We start from the raw sequence: 15,846 nt of genomic DNA on the forward strand, positions 1-15,846 counted from the left end.
TAACTGAAAAAAGTCTAATGTGAAGAACGAAGAAGATGACCTCTGAATCAATTCAATTCAATTCTCCATTCATCATAACAAATATAAACAATGTTATAAACAGGAGTACAGAGTCATAGAATTTAAACTTAGGTTTGTATATTATATGACCCAATTTTTGATGAACACCAAAAAAAAAGGAAACCAAATACATCAAAAAAATCTATAAACTATGCCCAATGAGGAGAGCAAGCCAGAACCATCAATTTCACCAGAACCTAAACATGTTGAGGCCAACACTGGGCCACAGGAATATACAAGATATTAGGTGCACAAACAGTAGGTAGATAAATATCATTCACTGTTAATTTGAAATTGCGCTATGTCGTCCCGGTAAGTAAAGCAGAAAAATATTCTGAATTCTCTAAAATAAAGTTCTTTAATTCATCTCTATGCTGTCTTCTTTTTAATATTGAAATTCATTTTCAGCTGAGCAGGAACAAAACAATACCGTAGTAAAGAAAAGTGTGCTGCAGATGTGATCTATCAATTCAAGGAACTACGATCGTTTTTCTGTTGGTATATCTAGTTGGGTGCGCATGTTCAATTAACTGTTTCTTTTTCTTCATTTCATTGCGTAGGACCTCATTTGTCATTTGTCTGACATTCAGTTGTTTGATTGAGAATAAAGTTTCTTCATTCGACACCATAAATAAATTCACGAGTGTCTGATACATAGCTATGATATAACAGAAAAATTCGAATCTGACAAATTTTTGCAAACGAAGTAACACAACTAACGAATACTAAAAAGTAATAATCCAAAATTAAAGATAAAAGTACCTAATCGCCCAAAAAATATACCATTTTAAATAATTTCACAACACCAGTAACTAAAACTTCTAATGGTCTTTTATGATATTTCTGGATGGCGACCTTAAGAAGGACATAAGAAGTAAAATGAATAAAATTTTTCCGAGGACAGATATACCACCGGCTGATTTAAATAACAACCAATTTTAACAATTGAATCCAATTTGTCATTGCATCATTCAGAGTGCCAATGGTAAGATTTTTCCATCGAAGAAGAGTAGATGCTGACTATGGTTGCGGTCTTATTTGACCTTGTCAGAGCAACACAGCATTCACCTCGATGGAAAACGTTTACGAATTGATGGACGTTTATTAGACGCTTTGAAGTTATGACAATAATCCAGCGCGTATCTGTCTGAGCTTTCCCATTTAATTCTGTCGAATTCATCTTATAGAATTGATTATATCTGAAAATGATATCTTCTTCCATTACTAATCAATGTATCTATGCCATTTTCAATGGCAATTAGTAATATTCCAAATCATTGACACCAAGATTCGAAATTATTGCGGGGGCAAAACACTTTTGAAATGATGTGTCAGTCGTTCCCCATTCTCTATTCAAAAACTCGAGGGTATTATTTTGGATCTGTAGGGGTGTGAAGGTTTTTCGAAATTTCATTTGGGTGACCAGCTATGGAGGTTGGCCTGCTTGAGTTGAAAATCTTCTATTTGGATGAAAAACTTTGAAGGGTCTGTACGTTATGGGATTATTTGGACTATTTCCACCACCTCTATATTATTCCAGTCGATGAGAAGAAATGGTAATGAATAAAATCGAATAGTAACGAATAAAAACGAAAGAGAACATTCTGAAATAAAAAAATTCACTTGATGTCCTCCAGGGTCTGTACGTTCTGGGATTATTTGGACTATTTCCACCACCTTTATATTATTTTAGTCGATGAGAAGAAATGGTAATGAATAAAATCGAATAGTAACGAATAAAAACGAAAGAGAACATTCTGAAATAAAAAAATTCACTTGATGTCGTCCAAGACTCGTAAAGAGAAAGGAATAGGACTATTAAACAACTAAATTAAGTTCTACTGCATATACTGAGCGACGTTTCGCATATTCTCATCTGCTTCCTCAGGCCCACAATATTGGAATACAATAATATAAAAACAAAAACACAAAACATAAAAAACTGAATACCCCTATATGCTACAAGTAACAAGAAGTCAATTTCATAATGATAGAAACATATGATATGAACATCCAAAAACTAACGCATAAAATCACAGGACAAGAAGAAAAGTAACAGCCATAAAAGTCACAAATGAAAGTCATATTATTATTGTCAAATGATAAGAGGGGTCTACACCTTTCAGTGGTCAGTTCAAAAAACGAAAAGGTATATCTTACGTCAGAAGCAACTGATTTATATGGGGTTTTCATCAAAATTCAATTCACTCAGCTCGTCAGTTCGGAAAGCCAGAAATTTCTTCATTCGTCAAATGGAAAAAAAATTCGAAAAATTTTTTCAGTGAAGAACAAATGTTCATTCATGTTATTTACTCTCCGAGGTGAAACGATTTTTTTCAATGAATTTCCACATGAAAAAATTTCTCGAAAAGTCTCGCCATTCGCTACAATTCGTTCATATTGAAAAAGAAATTTCGTGAAGTGCCATCTTTTCGACGTAAGTAGAAACTATTGTAATATTCGTTACTTCTACTTATCGTTGATGGTCAGAAAGTCTTGTGATACAAACATAAACTCCTATCATTGTATAAAGACCACTTTCTTTATACAATGCTCCTATTAAATTCTTCTTCTCTCACCCGCCAAGTTCATATGTTGTACCAAACTAATCTACCATCTTATCATATTTTTATAATTTATCAGGATTGAATTATACAATCCGCTGAGATGATTCTGAAATGAGGATATCACGTCTAGCACTCTATGAATGTCATAATGAAAATCAGAAAAAGAAGATCTGCATTCTTGGAGTTCCATGCGAAAAAATGCATTCTGAAGAAACCAAACGCAAACGAAACCAGCTTGGAAGATCAAAGGATTGGGCGAAACTTTTATAAAATCGAAGAAAGAAAAACAACCAGAACGAAGAAGACTGAAGCAGAAATCATGTGTCTCAATGATAAGAACATATTCGAAGAAAACGAAACAAAACTAAAGTTGAATGTCCAACATCCACCTGAACCAGACCACGATAAGTATATTAAAAAATTAAAACTAGAATTTTGACATGCTTCGGTTTCGCAGTTTAAATATCATCCAGAAATGGAGCAAGTTCGTAAAAGAGGATAAAATAATGCAGAATGATGGATATGGTCTAATAAATCCTACAATAAATTTTCCATGTCCAAAAATTTCACGTCAATAAAAATAGTATCTATATACTACAATTATCTGAAGAAGGCGAATTCGACCTTCTACAGTTCTTCGATCTCGAAACCACGCTAGACAGATAAACATTAAACACGAAGTTTATTCTGAAGTTAAACATATAGGAAATGAATATTACCATGTCTGATAATTGGGGAGAATGTCAATAGGTGGAACAGAAGTTCACATTACACAAAACAAACAATAAGGGAGAGTTCCTATGAACTGGACAGCCCATGAACCGGACGCTACAGTTTTCTACTACACTCGATAGCAATTTAGCATCCCATACGTAAATCCCATTTTCGCAATATCGATCGAGATCTCTTGTAAAATGGCTGACCCTGTGGCTCGCGCCTTGTTGCGAAAATGGGATTTACGTAAAGGATGCCAAATCACCATCGAGTGTTTTAAAAAATTGTAGCGTCCGGTTCATGGGCCGTCCAATTCAAAGGAACTCTCCCCTAGTACGTCATGCGCGAATATAATAACGTAGGATTTCCTCCTGACAAGGTTCATTATGTGTATCATAGTTTTAATTCAATATTCCCCGCGAAAATAACAATTTATCGTCCGTATGATTACGGTAATTAATCCATTAACCCACCGGTCCTACGTTATCTGCATAATTCGTTTCGCTGGACAGGGCAACCTTGATAATCGAAATTATGAACGATTGAACGAAGCCAGAAGCGCCGGTAACAGGGACCTGCATCGACACCATAGATAATAATGAAACCATAGATATTAATCAAATTAGCTTTGGTACGTATCGAGGGCATTCTTGATAACATTGAAATGAACCTTGATCTTTTCTGACGTTATACAACTGGCGATTTTTCACGATTAGAAGGGTTACACGCCCATTACCACTTATAAGATTGGTTTTTGTACTGCTACTATTTGTAGATCAAAGTGTTCCGTGTCAGGGTTCGTCGTTTTTCAATCGAGGGAAAACGTTCTGTTCCGAAATATTCAAGGAGTAGGTACATAAACATAATATACAAGGTGATCCGTTGGTGAATGGGTGAAAGCTAAGGGTAGATAGAGGACGTGGAGGTTATTTGGATAAACCTACATATATATTCAAAGGGTCTATCTCTCTTTATAATCAAGATACAGAGTGTTTTATTGATTTTGTCAATTCCTTCAGTTATCCACAACTTTTGAACCATCCTGTACAGGCTGAGACTTTGAATCGTACAAATATTTCAACGGTAGATTCTTGAGGTCAAAAGAAACACTTTCTTCCTTTACCATTCTTTCCGCATCGGCTCGGTTTAAAAGATACAGGCTGCTGAAAAACCATACAAAAATGTCTCACAAACGGTTATATCGAATGAAATGAATATCGGCATATAGTTTTTCATCCATTTGATTAATCTTTTTCGAACACAAGATATCACCCAGGTCTTCCAGTTTTCTCTTTATGACCACTACGTAGGTACCATAAAAATACCAAAACTTCAAAGAACCCAACTCTTGGAACTAAGTTGGATGCTATCTAATGAATATTTGAACGTTTTGTATTCTTCATATTTACTCGCAATACGCCGTTTTCGAGTAATATGATGTTTGATGTATCTGTGAAATTTGAAAGATTGGGTACTTTGGCTGAATACTACTCTGTTTATCCAGACATGTGTAGTGCCACAGATTTAGCTAGATATTCTGAGGGCAATTTTGTTTTTTCAAAGCACAGCTCATTATAAAAACTCAAAATGGCTATATCTTTTTATCAAGATCGCACCGAAAAATAAGTTAAAGAAAAAAAGGGTTTCTTTCAACAAAAAGACAGAAGTCAAAGACCCTGTATATATGTTGATGATATTTGATGCGTTTATTCTTCGCAACAACTAGTTCATATTGAAAAAACACTGTGTATAACAAAATCCCTTAAATTTGATAGGATATTCGAAAATAGCAGAAAAAACCGGAAACAAGGTATTTTTCGTAAAATACAGTAAAAAATTGAATTTCATTCGGCATTTATTGGTTTCATCCATTTAATTGAATTTTTTGGGTCAGAAATATGAAAAACTACCAATAAAAGTTCTTATAATATCTAATAAATAAATGATATATCGTTTTCAGTGGAAAAATTACTTGAAATTATCACAGATTAATCCAAATAACAACTTGTTCATTTCTTGAGTTTCAAGTTTGTGGCACAAATAATGATGAGAGGCTGAAGATTCAATAAAATCAGGAAAATTACATGATACCGAATAAAATAATTGTGTTTTATAAAATTTTGGTCACTGTCTTGTTTGAAAATTCAGCTTCGACTAGGTTTATTGAGTAAATCTCCTGCGGAAATACGAGAAATACCTTGTAGCTTTTAGTTTTTTCTCCTTTTCTCGAATATAAGATCAAATATAAGGAAGTTTGATGTACAGGCTGTTTTCTATAGGTTTAAACTTATTTATCAGTTTTTTCTAGGCCGGACCTGAAGAAAATTGTTACTATGTCAATAAAGACTAGTCGTTGCGGAGAAGAAAAGTAGGTACCAAATATCATTGAAATATATAGAGTGGTTCGAAAGTTATTTAAAGATATTGGCATAATCAGTAAAACACTCTGTATCCTGATTATAAAGAGAGATAGATCCTCTATTTTTACCAATGAATCACCTTGTATATTGATGATAGTGAGTCACATACATATCGGCAACTGAATTAAAACGACTTAACGAATCAATTCCAATATCAATCACCCTCTGCATGCCAATTATCCCTGGAAATCCGACACTTGCATCGATGTCATCAGTCCGAAGACCCTTCAAGGGTTAAGAGAAACCCTTTATGATCTATCATCGCAATTTTTCCATCCCGGAAACGTCATAGCTTAAACAAGGATTGAAGCATTCGTCATCAGGCATGCAAAGGAACGATTCGCGTTCGGGTTCACGTGGAGCAAATAAGATCGTCCTTCACGGTCGAGGAGCGCATCCGAATTATGTACTATTACGTTTTTCCATTAGGAAATTACCAATATGAGTAATTAGCCAGAATGCCAAAGCAAACAAGACCTAAAGAACGTTTCTTTCTTCATAGCGGAAGCCTGCATGTTTGTAAAGAAGTTAAAGGGGTTCACAAACTTTTTGATGTTATGTCAAATGTTTAAAAAATCCAATAATGGAAGCGTTCACCTGAATATGCCACTACCAATGAATTTTTTCGAAAATTTTAATTTCCTAACGACTTTTTCTTTGAATGAAACGATCCAAATACAGGATGGGCAAAATTCGTTGTCTACTGAGGGGATCTCGAAAACTATAGCAGTTAGAAGGAAACGGATCACACATTCTCGAGCTCTTTTTTCTTGACTAATGCAAATCTGAAAACAGAATCGGCCTATTATTTTTAGATTTAGAGTTATAAACAAATATGGACATTTTGACAATTCCGAAAAGTTTTCATAACTTTTTGTCTTCGAAGTTACAGATCTGAAACTCGAACCTTCTTAGGCACTTTCATACGTAAAATCTACTGACAAAAGATTTCGTTCCAATTCAAAAATAACAAATTCAATAAAAGTTTGCATTTAAAAAAATGAAAGTTCACCTAATGATTCGAAATGAAAACATATTTTGAGCTCGTCAGTGGATTTTGCATAAAAAAGTGCGTGTAAAGGTTCAAGTTTCAGAACCTACCTCAGGCATGGGGTAGATTGACCAGTTTTTTTAATTATACAAGAACTGGCCTGCACTCTATGCCATCACGAATAACGTGCTTTTTGGAGCTTTTTCCCAAGGCTAAATAGAAAATCTATCAAGTCAACCTGTTTTTGAATTAATACAGGGTGATTCATAACGATTGGGACATAAGCTAAGGGCAGATTGTTTGGACCAAAATATGGCGATAGGACCAAATATAGCTCAATAAAATATTGCTGTGAAAAAAGATAAGGGGAGTTAAAGTTGAATTTTTTTTCTTCGTTTTTTGCTAATAATTTCACTGTATATTTTTTCATCTGTTTTTAAGAAGAACACAATTGAACAGTTCAGAGCATCGGAAGGGGATTTGAAGTAACGATTTATTTATTTTATTTATTTATTTCGATGATAAAGCATAATTAAAAACAATGTAACATAAAAAGAATAAACTTGAATTTAATGTTCTAAGTGGCCTCCTCCGACTTCTATGCCTTTTCTTATTCTTTTAATAAAGGACAACTTTAACGCCCTCTGTCTTTTTCCACAGCAATATTTTATTGAGGTATATTTGGTCCTATCGCCATATTTTGGTCCAAACAATCTGGCCTTAGCCTATGTCCCAATAGTTATGAATCACCCTGTATACTCCAAAGAAATTAAAAAAGAAACCTTTCAGCCAAAACCTCGTCAACTATTCCCGGTCTCCCCTAAGTTACAACAGTGGAATATTTTTTATTTCTATGTAAAGAAATTATATTTCTTCAGAATCGCACCGCTCTCTGTCGAGCGTTGGTATAGAATCCTTTTGTTGATTGTTTAAGACAGGAACAGGAGGCGAATAACTTATATCGATTTCTAAAAGAAATATTGGTGTATTACCTATGTTTGTATGTTTGAACAATAAAAAGAGATACTTTATTCCAGAGAAACTCAATTGTGTTGTTGATCTGCAATTACTACCCTCATCAGAAAAGCATTTTCGCCCAGTCGCAGGAAAATCCATTAAAATTTAAGTAAGTCGACTTTACATTGCAGTGCCTGTAAAACAAAATTTTTCGATCTGTCTGTTGCTTAAACAAATAAAGTTGAGGGTTTGTTCTCTCAAGAACATACTACATATAGTTGACCTTGTGGATTTTCGGCAATAATACTATACACACACGCGATTTATTTCATTATTTCTTCTAAAGGCCAATGCAAGTTGCACTGGAAATTGCAGAACACTGTCTTTCCAACGTAAATGTAACTTACAGAACCAACCGTCTAGCCGAAATTTAAACTGAACAGGAAAGTGCAAAGCACAATCCCGATGTATATCGTATTTAATATTAATAAGCTGATCAGTGATCACAAATCACTCAGACACACAATAATGAATTGACTGATAACCAAAATGTTGAACTTTGAGAACTTTAAATCAATATTGAGATCGTGATGTTTTAGTTCATTTGTCAACTGTTAATCGCCAGCAAGTATCAATTACTTGTCCGTGGAGAGTAGACTACCCACCTAACATATACGCGCAAAATTTAAATTTCGTCTAGTTTTCTCGATATTTTATGTTTCCCAGAAAACTTTTCCGAATTCTTCTTCGGTTTGAACCTCATACAAAGTATGGGGAAGGTTGCAAATAGTAAATGAATAAAAGCGGTTCAGCCGTTTTTACGTCAAAACATTACACCTGAAAACAGGACTACATTTTTATTTATAGAAGATGATAAGCAGGTCAAAATTAAAAAAGCCAAAATTTTGAAGGCAAAAATTAATCTCTCAGACAAATCTAAGCTACTCATTATGGAAACTTTCAATGGACAAGAGAATAGCATTTTATCCACACCCCCATAGATATCTACAGATACAGATTCAACAAAAATAAATCACTAAGTACAATCTGAACGTGTTGCTTGCATGTTAAAAACTAAACTTAATCATTTCAACACCAACCTGTACAGGCGAACTGGTACTCGTAGTACTGGCAGTCACTATGATAGTTCCAGTGCCGTTCGTCCTAACGGGAGACTTCTTCGGAAAGTTCGACTCCTGTTGTTGCGAGGCGGCACCCTTTTCGAATTTCTGAAGGGCGTACTGTATGCTGGAAGGCATCGCTTTTCCCCTGGCTGCCGCCAAACGGGCCTTATCTTCCACCACGAAATTCTTGACCAGCTTCTCCAGACGATTGTTGTCCATGTTGGGCGCCTGCGCCAGCAGGTCTATCGACGGCTTCGTAGGTGGTTGCGGCTTCAACATGGAGCTGGAAGGAAGATGATTAACAATTAGATCGGTACAAGTTTTTCATATTGAAGTGAAATTTCAATCGCAAAAAAGAATATATTTTATCAAAGCATGGGTTCAGTGGAGTTCTTCAGATCATATTTTATTCACTGAACGTCTCGAACATTACCGATGTTGCAAATAGAGTTCCAAATGGTGAATTATAAATTCCAAAGCTTTTTATGTTTCAGAGTTGTTTTCAAGATCAACATAAAATTGATAAAAAACCTCGTTATAATTACTTATCAAATATTATTGATTGTGCATTTTTTAACCGAATTCGCAAAACTGGGAACCTAAATTTCTGCCAGATAAACTGATTGCAGTGATCTAAACCAATGATTGAGTGCATCGTGAATCGTCAGGTAATCACTCTGGTAATCATAATCATAATAAAGCAAAAATCTCCAAATCGAAAAATTGTCGATTGGATTGATTGAAATAATTTTCGAATCCCAATGATACATAACCAAAAAACATTGAAGCAGACGCTAAGCATCACCTTCAAGAAGATGTTATCAATACCTAACGATTTTTTTTTGACCCCACCTTACTCATCTCAGCCTTGTCTTCTTTATCTACAGTTATAGTTGGGGAGCCCAAGAGGGAAATTCGGGATTTACTCGAGCGTGTCAGATTAATGTAGGAAGAGATACCTTGGACCCTGTAGAGCACCTCTACCAAAAATTAGACCTGTATTTAGAGGGAATTGTCTAGGGCAACCTATCAGAATAGTAAAAAAAATTGTTCATTGTACATACTCGAGCGTGTCAAATTAAGATCTATGTGATTAATTACATGTTGAAAAGTATATATTCTCTCAATATGACAATTTAAGCGTGACGAAAATGTTTGGGAGGGCGCTAAATTAAAAAAAAAAAGTCACGTGTACATTCTCAAGATCCGTGGCTTTTTTATTTATTTTGAAGCTAATGATTGAAGAATAACGGAAAAAATATAATCACCACCAAAACAAAAAATCAGTTTTTTCGAATTATCTCCCCTCCTGGGCTTCAAATATTTCTACAAATTTTGTCCAAAGCAATTTTTTCTACGTTTGAACGTTTTCTAGATACATATGGCGTTGAATGTCTATTATACTGGGTTTTTACATTGACCTTGGTCTTTCGCATGTGCGGCTAAGCTCCTCGCACTTATCGTCCTCTAACTCGAAAACGGTTGAGATTATGTAAAATTACTTCAGACAAAAGTTGTATAGAATTTTATTATCTACAACTTTCATAATTAATACAGAAACGATTAGAGGTACAGGAAGCGAGATATTCTTTGATATCATCTTCAAACTGTCAGACTAAGAAAACTCCCTCTGATTAGTGTCAGATTAAAGGGTTAAAACTTTTGTAAAACCCAGATTAACCACCTGTATGAAAATCTGACATGGTTGAGTATGTACCAGCAACGATTTTTTCGCATTTTCAAAGGACCGCTGTGACCTTGCGTCACGTCCGAATTGTCAGTCTCTTGAAAAGTAGCTTCCTCTACGTCCAATTAACATATCCTCTGAAAATCTGACTCGCTCGAAAAATGTTTTTACCGTTTTCAACTTTTCCGTACGGCCAGCCCCACCACGTAAACTGTCAGATTAACATGAATTTGTTATCAGAGAGACGTGAGGCATATACAGTATCTTAATCTGACACGCTCGAGTATCTACACCTGACGATTTGCTTTTTACATCTTGGTGCTTTCTCCACCCATAAAAGTACATACAACACAGAACCTTTTTTTCTTTCTACCATCTTATCTTCAACATCCACTAGGTCTCTGCGACGCTCGAGTAAATCCCGACTCAGCATCGTCGGCTCCACAATTATTATGTACATTCCACCCAAAAAGTATGCACGAATCACACGTATTTGTAATTCTCTCCAACTGTCAAACACTGATAAACGTTGTATATAACCTCACTTTTCATAAGGCACTTTGCAATATTCATTTATTGCATCTCAAGCGTGAACCATAAGTGAGAAGAACTTTTCTTTAGAGGGTTCTCCATTTTTTTAACAAAAGATTTTATTGCGATATACGAAATGCGGATAAATTAATAAATATGTATAAAATAACGTGCGACGCCATGTAAACAAACCTCGGCTAGAACACGGTTGGAACTAGGTCGTTTCGATCCGAAATAAACACATATTTTTGGACCGTCTGTTACATTCTTCCGAGATGGACATCTCCACTCGAGCGGAGGTTGTACAGGAAATGGTTCTGAAAATGAATGCTCTTCAGAAAAAAAAACATTATTTTTTTGGTTGTCTGGCTTTCTGGTAAAAATACGTTCATTGTCGAGTGGTCATGACGAAAATAACAAAGCAGACTGCAATACTCGGTAACAATTTACTGAGCTTGTTACTTCCCTATAGTTGGGGAGCCGACGATGCTAAATCGGTATTTACTCGAGCGTCGTGGAGACCTAGTGGATTTTGAAAATTAGATGGTAGAAAGAAAAAAAAAATTCTATGATGCACTCTCAGCGGTGGGAAAGCGTCTGCAAGTTCACAAAGATGTAAGAAAAAATCGTCAGGTGTATTTACTCGAGCATGTCAGATTGAGATACTGTATTTATTATGGCCTACGTGTCTCTGATAATAAATTCATGTTAATTTAACACTTTGCGTGGTGGGGCTGGACGTACGGAAAAGTTTAAAATGGTAAAAAAAAAATTTTTCGAGCGTCAGACAAGGGACTGACAGTTCGGACGTGACGCAAGGTCACAGGCAGCGGTCCTTTGAAAATACAAAAAAATCGTTACTTGTCTCGTTACTTGTACCTGTTGACCCATTTATCTGACACTAATCAGGCGGGGTTTCCTTAATCTGACAGTTTGAAAATGATAACAAGGCATTTTTTTCAATATCCCCCTTCCCGTACCTAATCGTTTCTGTATTCATTATGAAGGTTGTAGATAATATGATCAACTTTTGTCTGAAGCAATTTTTCATACCCTTAACCGTTTTCGAGCTAGAGGGTGATAGGAGCGAGGAGCTTAGCCACACATGCGGAAGGCCAAGGTCAATGTAGAAACGGTTGAAACACAGTTTAATGAACACTAATCTGAGCATTCATCGCAATATATCTCAAAAACATTCAAACGTAGAAAAAATTGCTTCAGACAAAATTTGTAGAAAATGTTATGTTCTACAACTTTTATAATGAATACGAAAACAATTTGAAGCACAGCAGAGGAGATAATTCAAAAAAACTGATTTTTGTAACCTTTATGGCCAATTTTTATGGTTTCGGCTTACTTAAACTGTCAGATTATATGTTTCCCGTTATTCTCGAGTATGTAAAATGATCGTTTTTTTTTTACTATTCCGACAGGCTATTGTCCCCTATTGTCCTAGACAATGGGGAATACCCTTTCTGACGAAAATTATGTATTTTTCATGAAATATCCTTAAAACGCAACATTTTGAAATAACCATTTCAAACGCTTCCCAAAAAAAATTATTTTAAGTACCTGAAAATGAAAAATAAAACTGGTCATTTAAAATTTAAGGCGTTTCGTTTCTATTACATAAGTTGGCAACATCGACTGAAATAATAAAGGAGAACAAATACACTATCTTGATGAGATAGACACAGATGGCTGCGAGGAACGAGGAAAGTCGTAAAATTTTATGGGATTTTTATGGCCGGTTGATGTTGAGGCTGGCCTTATGATGGCTGTAAATTAACAGCTGTTATTTTATAAACAAGCCATTGTTCTTTCTATTTTCTAGTAGGCGCTGTTGACTAGAACTAGAAACGAAGCGATTCAAATTTCAAAACCTCATACCTGAAGAATGATTTTGAGTAGTTTCCGCGGTGCATTTGAAAAATTCATGCATGAAACTCATTATTCAGTGTGAACTTGCCGATGCTGTGATATCCCAAATTGAGGAGAATTCCCCATTCCCCTTATTTTAGGTAGAGGTACTCTACAGGTGAAAGATCCGACACGGTCGAGTAAATCCCGAATTTACTTCTTGGGCTCCCCAAATATAGGTCGAGTTGTGTGCTTGGAACTAAGCCATCCAGCACCTGACGAATAATCCTTGGTCAAATTAAGTGTGTACATTGTATTATGGTGGGAAAACTTTCACAGCACTTCTCAGCTTGGTATTTTCGATTTGCTCTGGCCTCGGCTCTGGCAATTCTGACGGCAAAGGCAATAAGTTACTCCTCACAGATGGATACAGGTGCATATCTATTTTGAGAAAGTTACCACTATCGTTGTCGTAGATTTTATCCCATTCGTATCGTCGTGGACAAATGATGGAATGCACGTAGGAAACCGACATAATTTATTCAAATCCGTAGATGGACGAGTGGGATATGGTTGTCCCTACGCTTATCGACTATAAATAAGTAATTTCACGTTTGATCAACGAAAGTTTTCTGACCGCTATTTTGCATGGCCATCAATTCGGAACCTACTAGCATGCTCAACTTCGCGACCAGCGAACGTTCGAATGCATTTTTACAGGCGTGACGTGACTTGATGAAAATGGAAATCATTAAGTTTCGTCATCGGAAGTCGTCGAGATTTATGGAAAGTTTTGATGGCATGCAACACTGTCACTTTCTATGGATTAAAGTTGCCGAAGGTTGAACAATAGTCTTATAACCTCTTCTAACCGGTCGAGTTCAATAAAATACCGTTAGATCAATACGCAATTCTATCGAAAAATGGTTTACTCACTATACAGGATGAGTCTTCGACTCGTACAAATATTTTAACAGTACATTCTTGAGGTCAAAAGAAACACTTTTTTCCTATACCATTTGTTCCGATTCGGCCCTGATAAAGAGATATAGCCATTTTGAATTTTCATAATGAGCTTTGCCACCTCTGGAAAAACAAAATTTCCTTCAGAACTATATACATATCTATATCTGTGCACTACACATCTGTGGATCTTTCAAAGGGTTGTATTCAGCCAAAGTATCCATTTTTTCAAATTTCACACATACTTCTTTTTTTTGAACATCGAATTACTCGAAAACGGCGCATTATACGAGAAAATATGAAAAATCCTTTAATTTTACAAAACGTCCAAATATTTATTAGAAGGCATCCAAATTATTTGCAAGAGTTGGGTTCTTTGAATTTTTTGTGTTTTTATGGTACGTAATGGTCATAATGAGAAAACTGGAAGACGTGAGTGACATCTTGTATTCGAAAAAGATTCATCAAAAAAATTAAAAAGTATATTCCGAAATTCATTTCATGCGATGAAGCCGTTTGTGAGATGGAACAATAAATAACATTTATGGTTTTTCAACATCCTGTATCTTCCAAACCGAGGCGACTTGGAAAAAATGGTGAAGAAATCAAGTGTTTCTTTTGACCTCAAGAATCTACTTTTGAAATATAATATTTGTAAGAGTCAAAGACTCACTCGGTAGAAGCAAAAGCTGAAAAATCGACGAAAATTATCATTGGTATACAGGGTGACAATTTGAAAACTTGGCAGGCCAAATATGTCTCGACAAGGATGTTTTCAAAGAAAAAGCCGAAAGAGGTCAATTTTCAAAGGAAGAGGGACATATTTTGAGCAAAATTGTAAACCGATCTCTTTCTACGAATAGATATTGACCTGTTCTGGCATTTTCTCTGAAATCATCCTTGTCGTGACATAATTGGACTGGCAAGTTTTCAAATTGTCACCCTGTATTCTAATTTCGCAAGCACTGAGTGGGAGCGATAGAGGGAAAAATTATCTGATCAGTCAGCGAACCGCTGCATATTGAGGGCCGTGAAAAATGTCAAACAAAAGACGAATAACCGGAGCGTGCACAACAAATACTCCTGTCCCAGGAGCCGGATCGGAAATAAGTAAAAAAAAGCTTCAGAACTTTGAGATTTTTGGCCTTAACCAAATGCAAATGTAAACATCTACGTTTATCGTCATTGACGATCATAGACAGGGGTGGGTATAGTACCGATTTAACTCTTCGATAGCGAAGAGTAGTGTTTTTGGCCTCGGAATTCATTAAATTCATTTCAATATGGTTTTTTGAGGCAAAAGGTGGATATTCTGATCTGCTGGTTATATTATATAAATTGACACTGGTATTACTTGTGTGCTTAAAGTTCTACAGTCAATTCCTTCAGAGTTCCGAGTTGCGTAATAATGAAACAAAAAATTTAAAAAAATAAAAAAGGTAATGAAAAACTAGGTGATTTTGTAGAACATACTGGGAATAGTATTAAAATATTTTCAAAATTTCCGTTATCTTTGAATTAAGATTTTCGAATTATTATTCGAATATTTCAAATACATATCTGAAACTTGTAACTATGTTACATATTCAGTTTTCATTTGGTTTGAATAATTCATTGGCCATTTTTTTTTCAAAGAGGATCTACATATTCAAATTAATCGTAAATTGAACATTATCGTTTGTTGTTGGAAGCTGGAATTGAAGGCAAAAGGCAATACCAAATCTCTCACATAAAAATCAAATACTCAGTAGGCACCAATACTGCTTTAATAAGAATTTGAAAAAATTTCTAGAAACAGTTGCTGAACAAAACACTTGGAAATGATATTGTGTAGCAAATAATATTGAAACTTATGGATTAATGTAACACTTCGGAGCCTATATTAGACTCTTTCTTCAGGCAATGAAAGAATAGTTTTTAGGATTTTTAGGCGTCTTATTCAAAATTTTTGTCATAATCTTCTGATTAGTCT

The 15,846-nt window shown here is 35.3% G+C and overlaps 1 protein-coding gene across 2 annotated transcripts in view; it reads right to left on the reverse strand.

The window, feature by feature from the left end:
• The window catches only part of LOC123310680 (serine/threonine-protein phosphatase 2A regulatory subunit B'' subunit beta), a 73,541-nt gene that overhangs the window by 33,777 nt on the left and 23,918 nt on the right, over window positions 1-15,846 (reverse strand). For both annotated transcript variants that reach the window (XM_044894273.1, XM_044894272.1), the window contains exon 3: window positions 8,810-9,116. In XM_044894273.1, the coding sequence (XP_044750208.1) occupies window positions 8,810-9,116 (307 nt within the window). The remainder of the gene's footprint in view (window positions 1-8,809; window positions 9,117-15,846) is intronic.

This window comes from Coccinella septempunctata, chromosome 4 (assembly GCF_907165205.1).
Source record: "Coccinella septempunctata chromosome 4, icCocSept1.1, whole genome shotgun sequence".
Lineage (NCBI taxonomy): Eukaryota > Metazoa > Arthropoda > Insecta > Coleoptera > Coccinellidae > Coccinella > Coccinella septempunctata.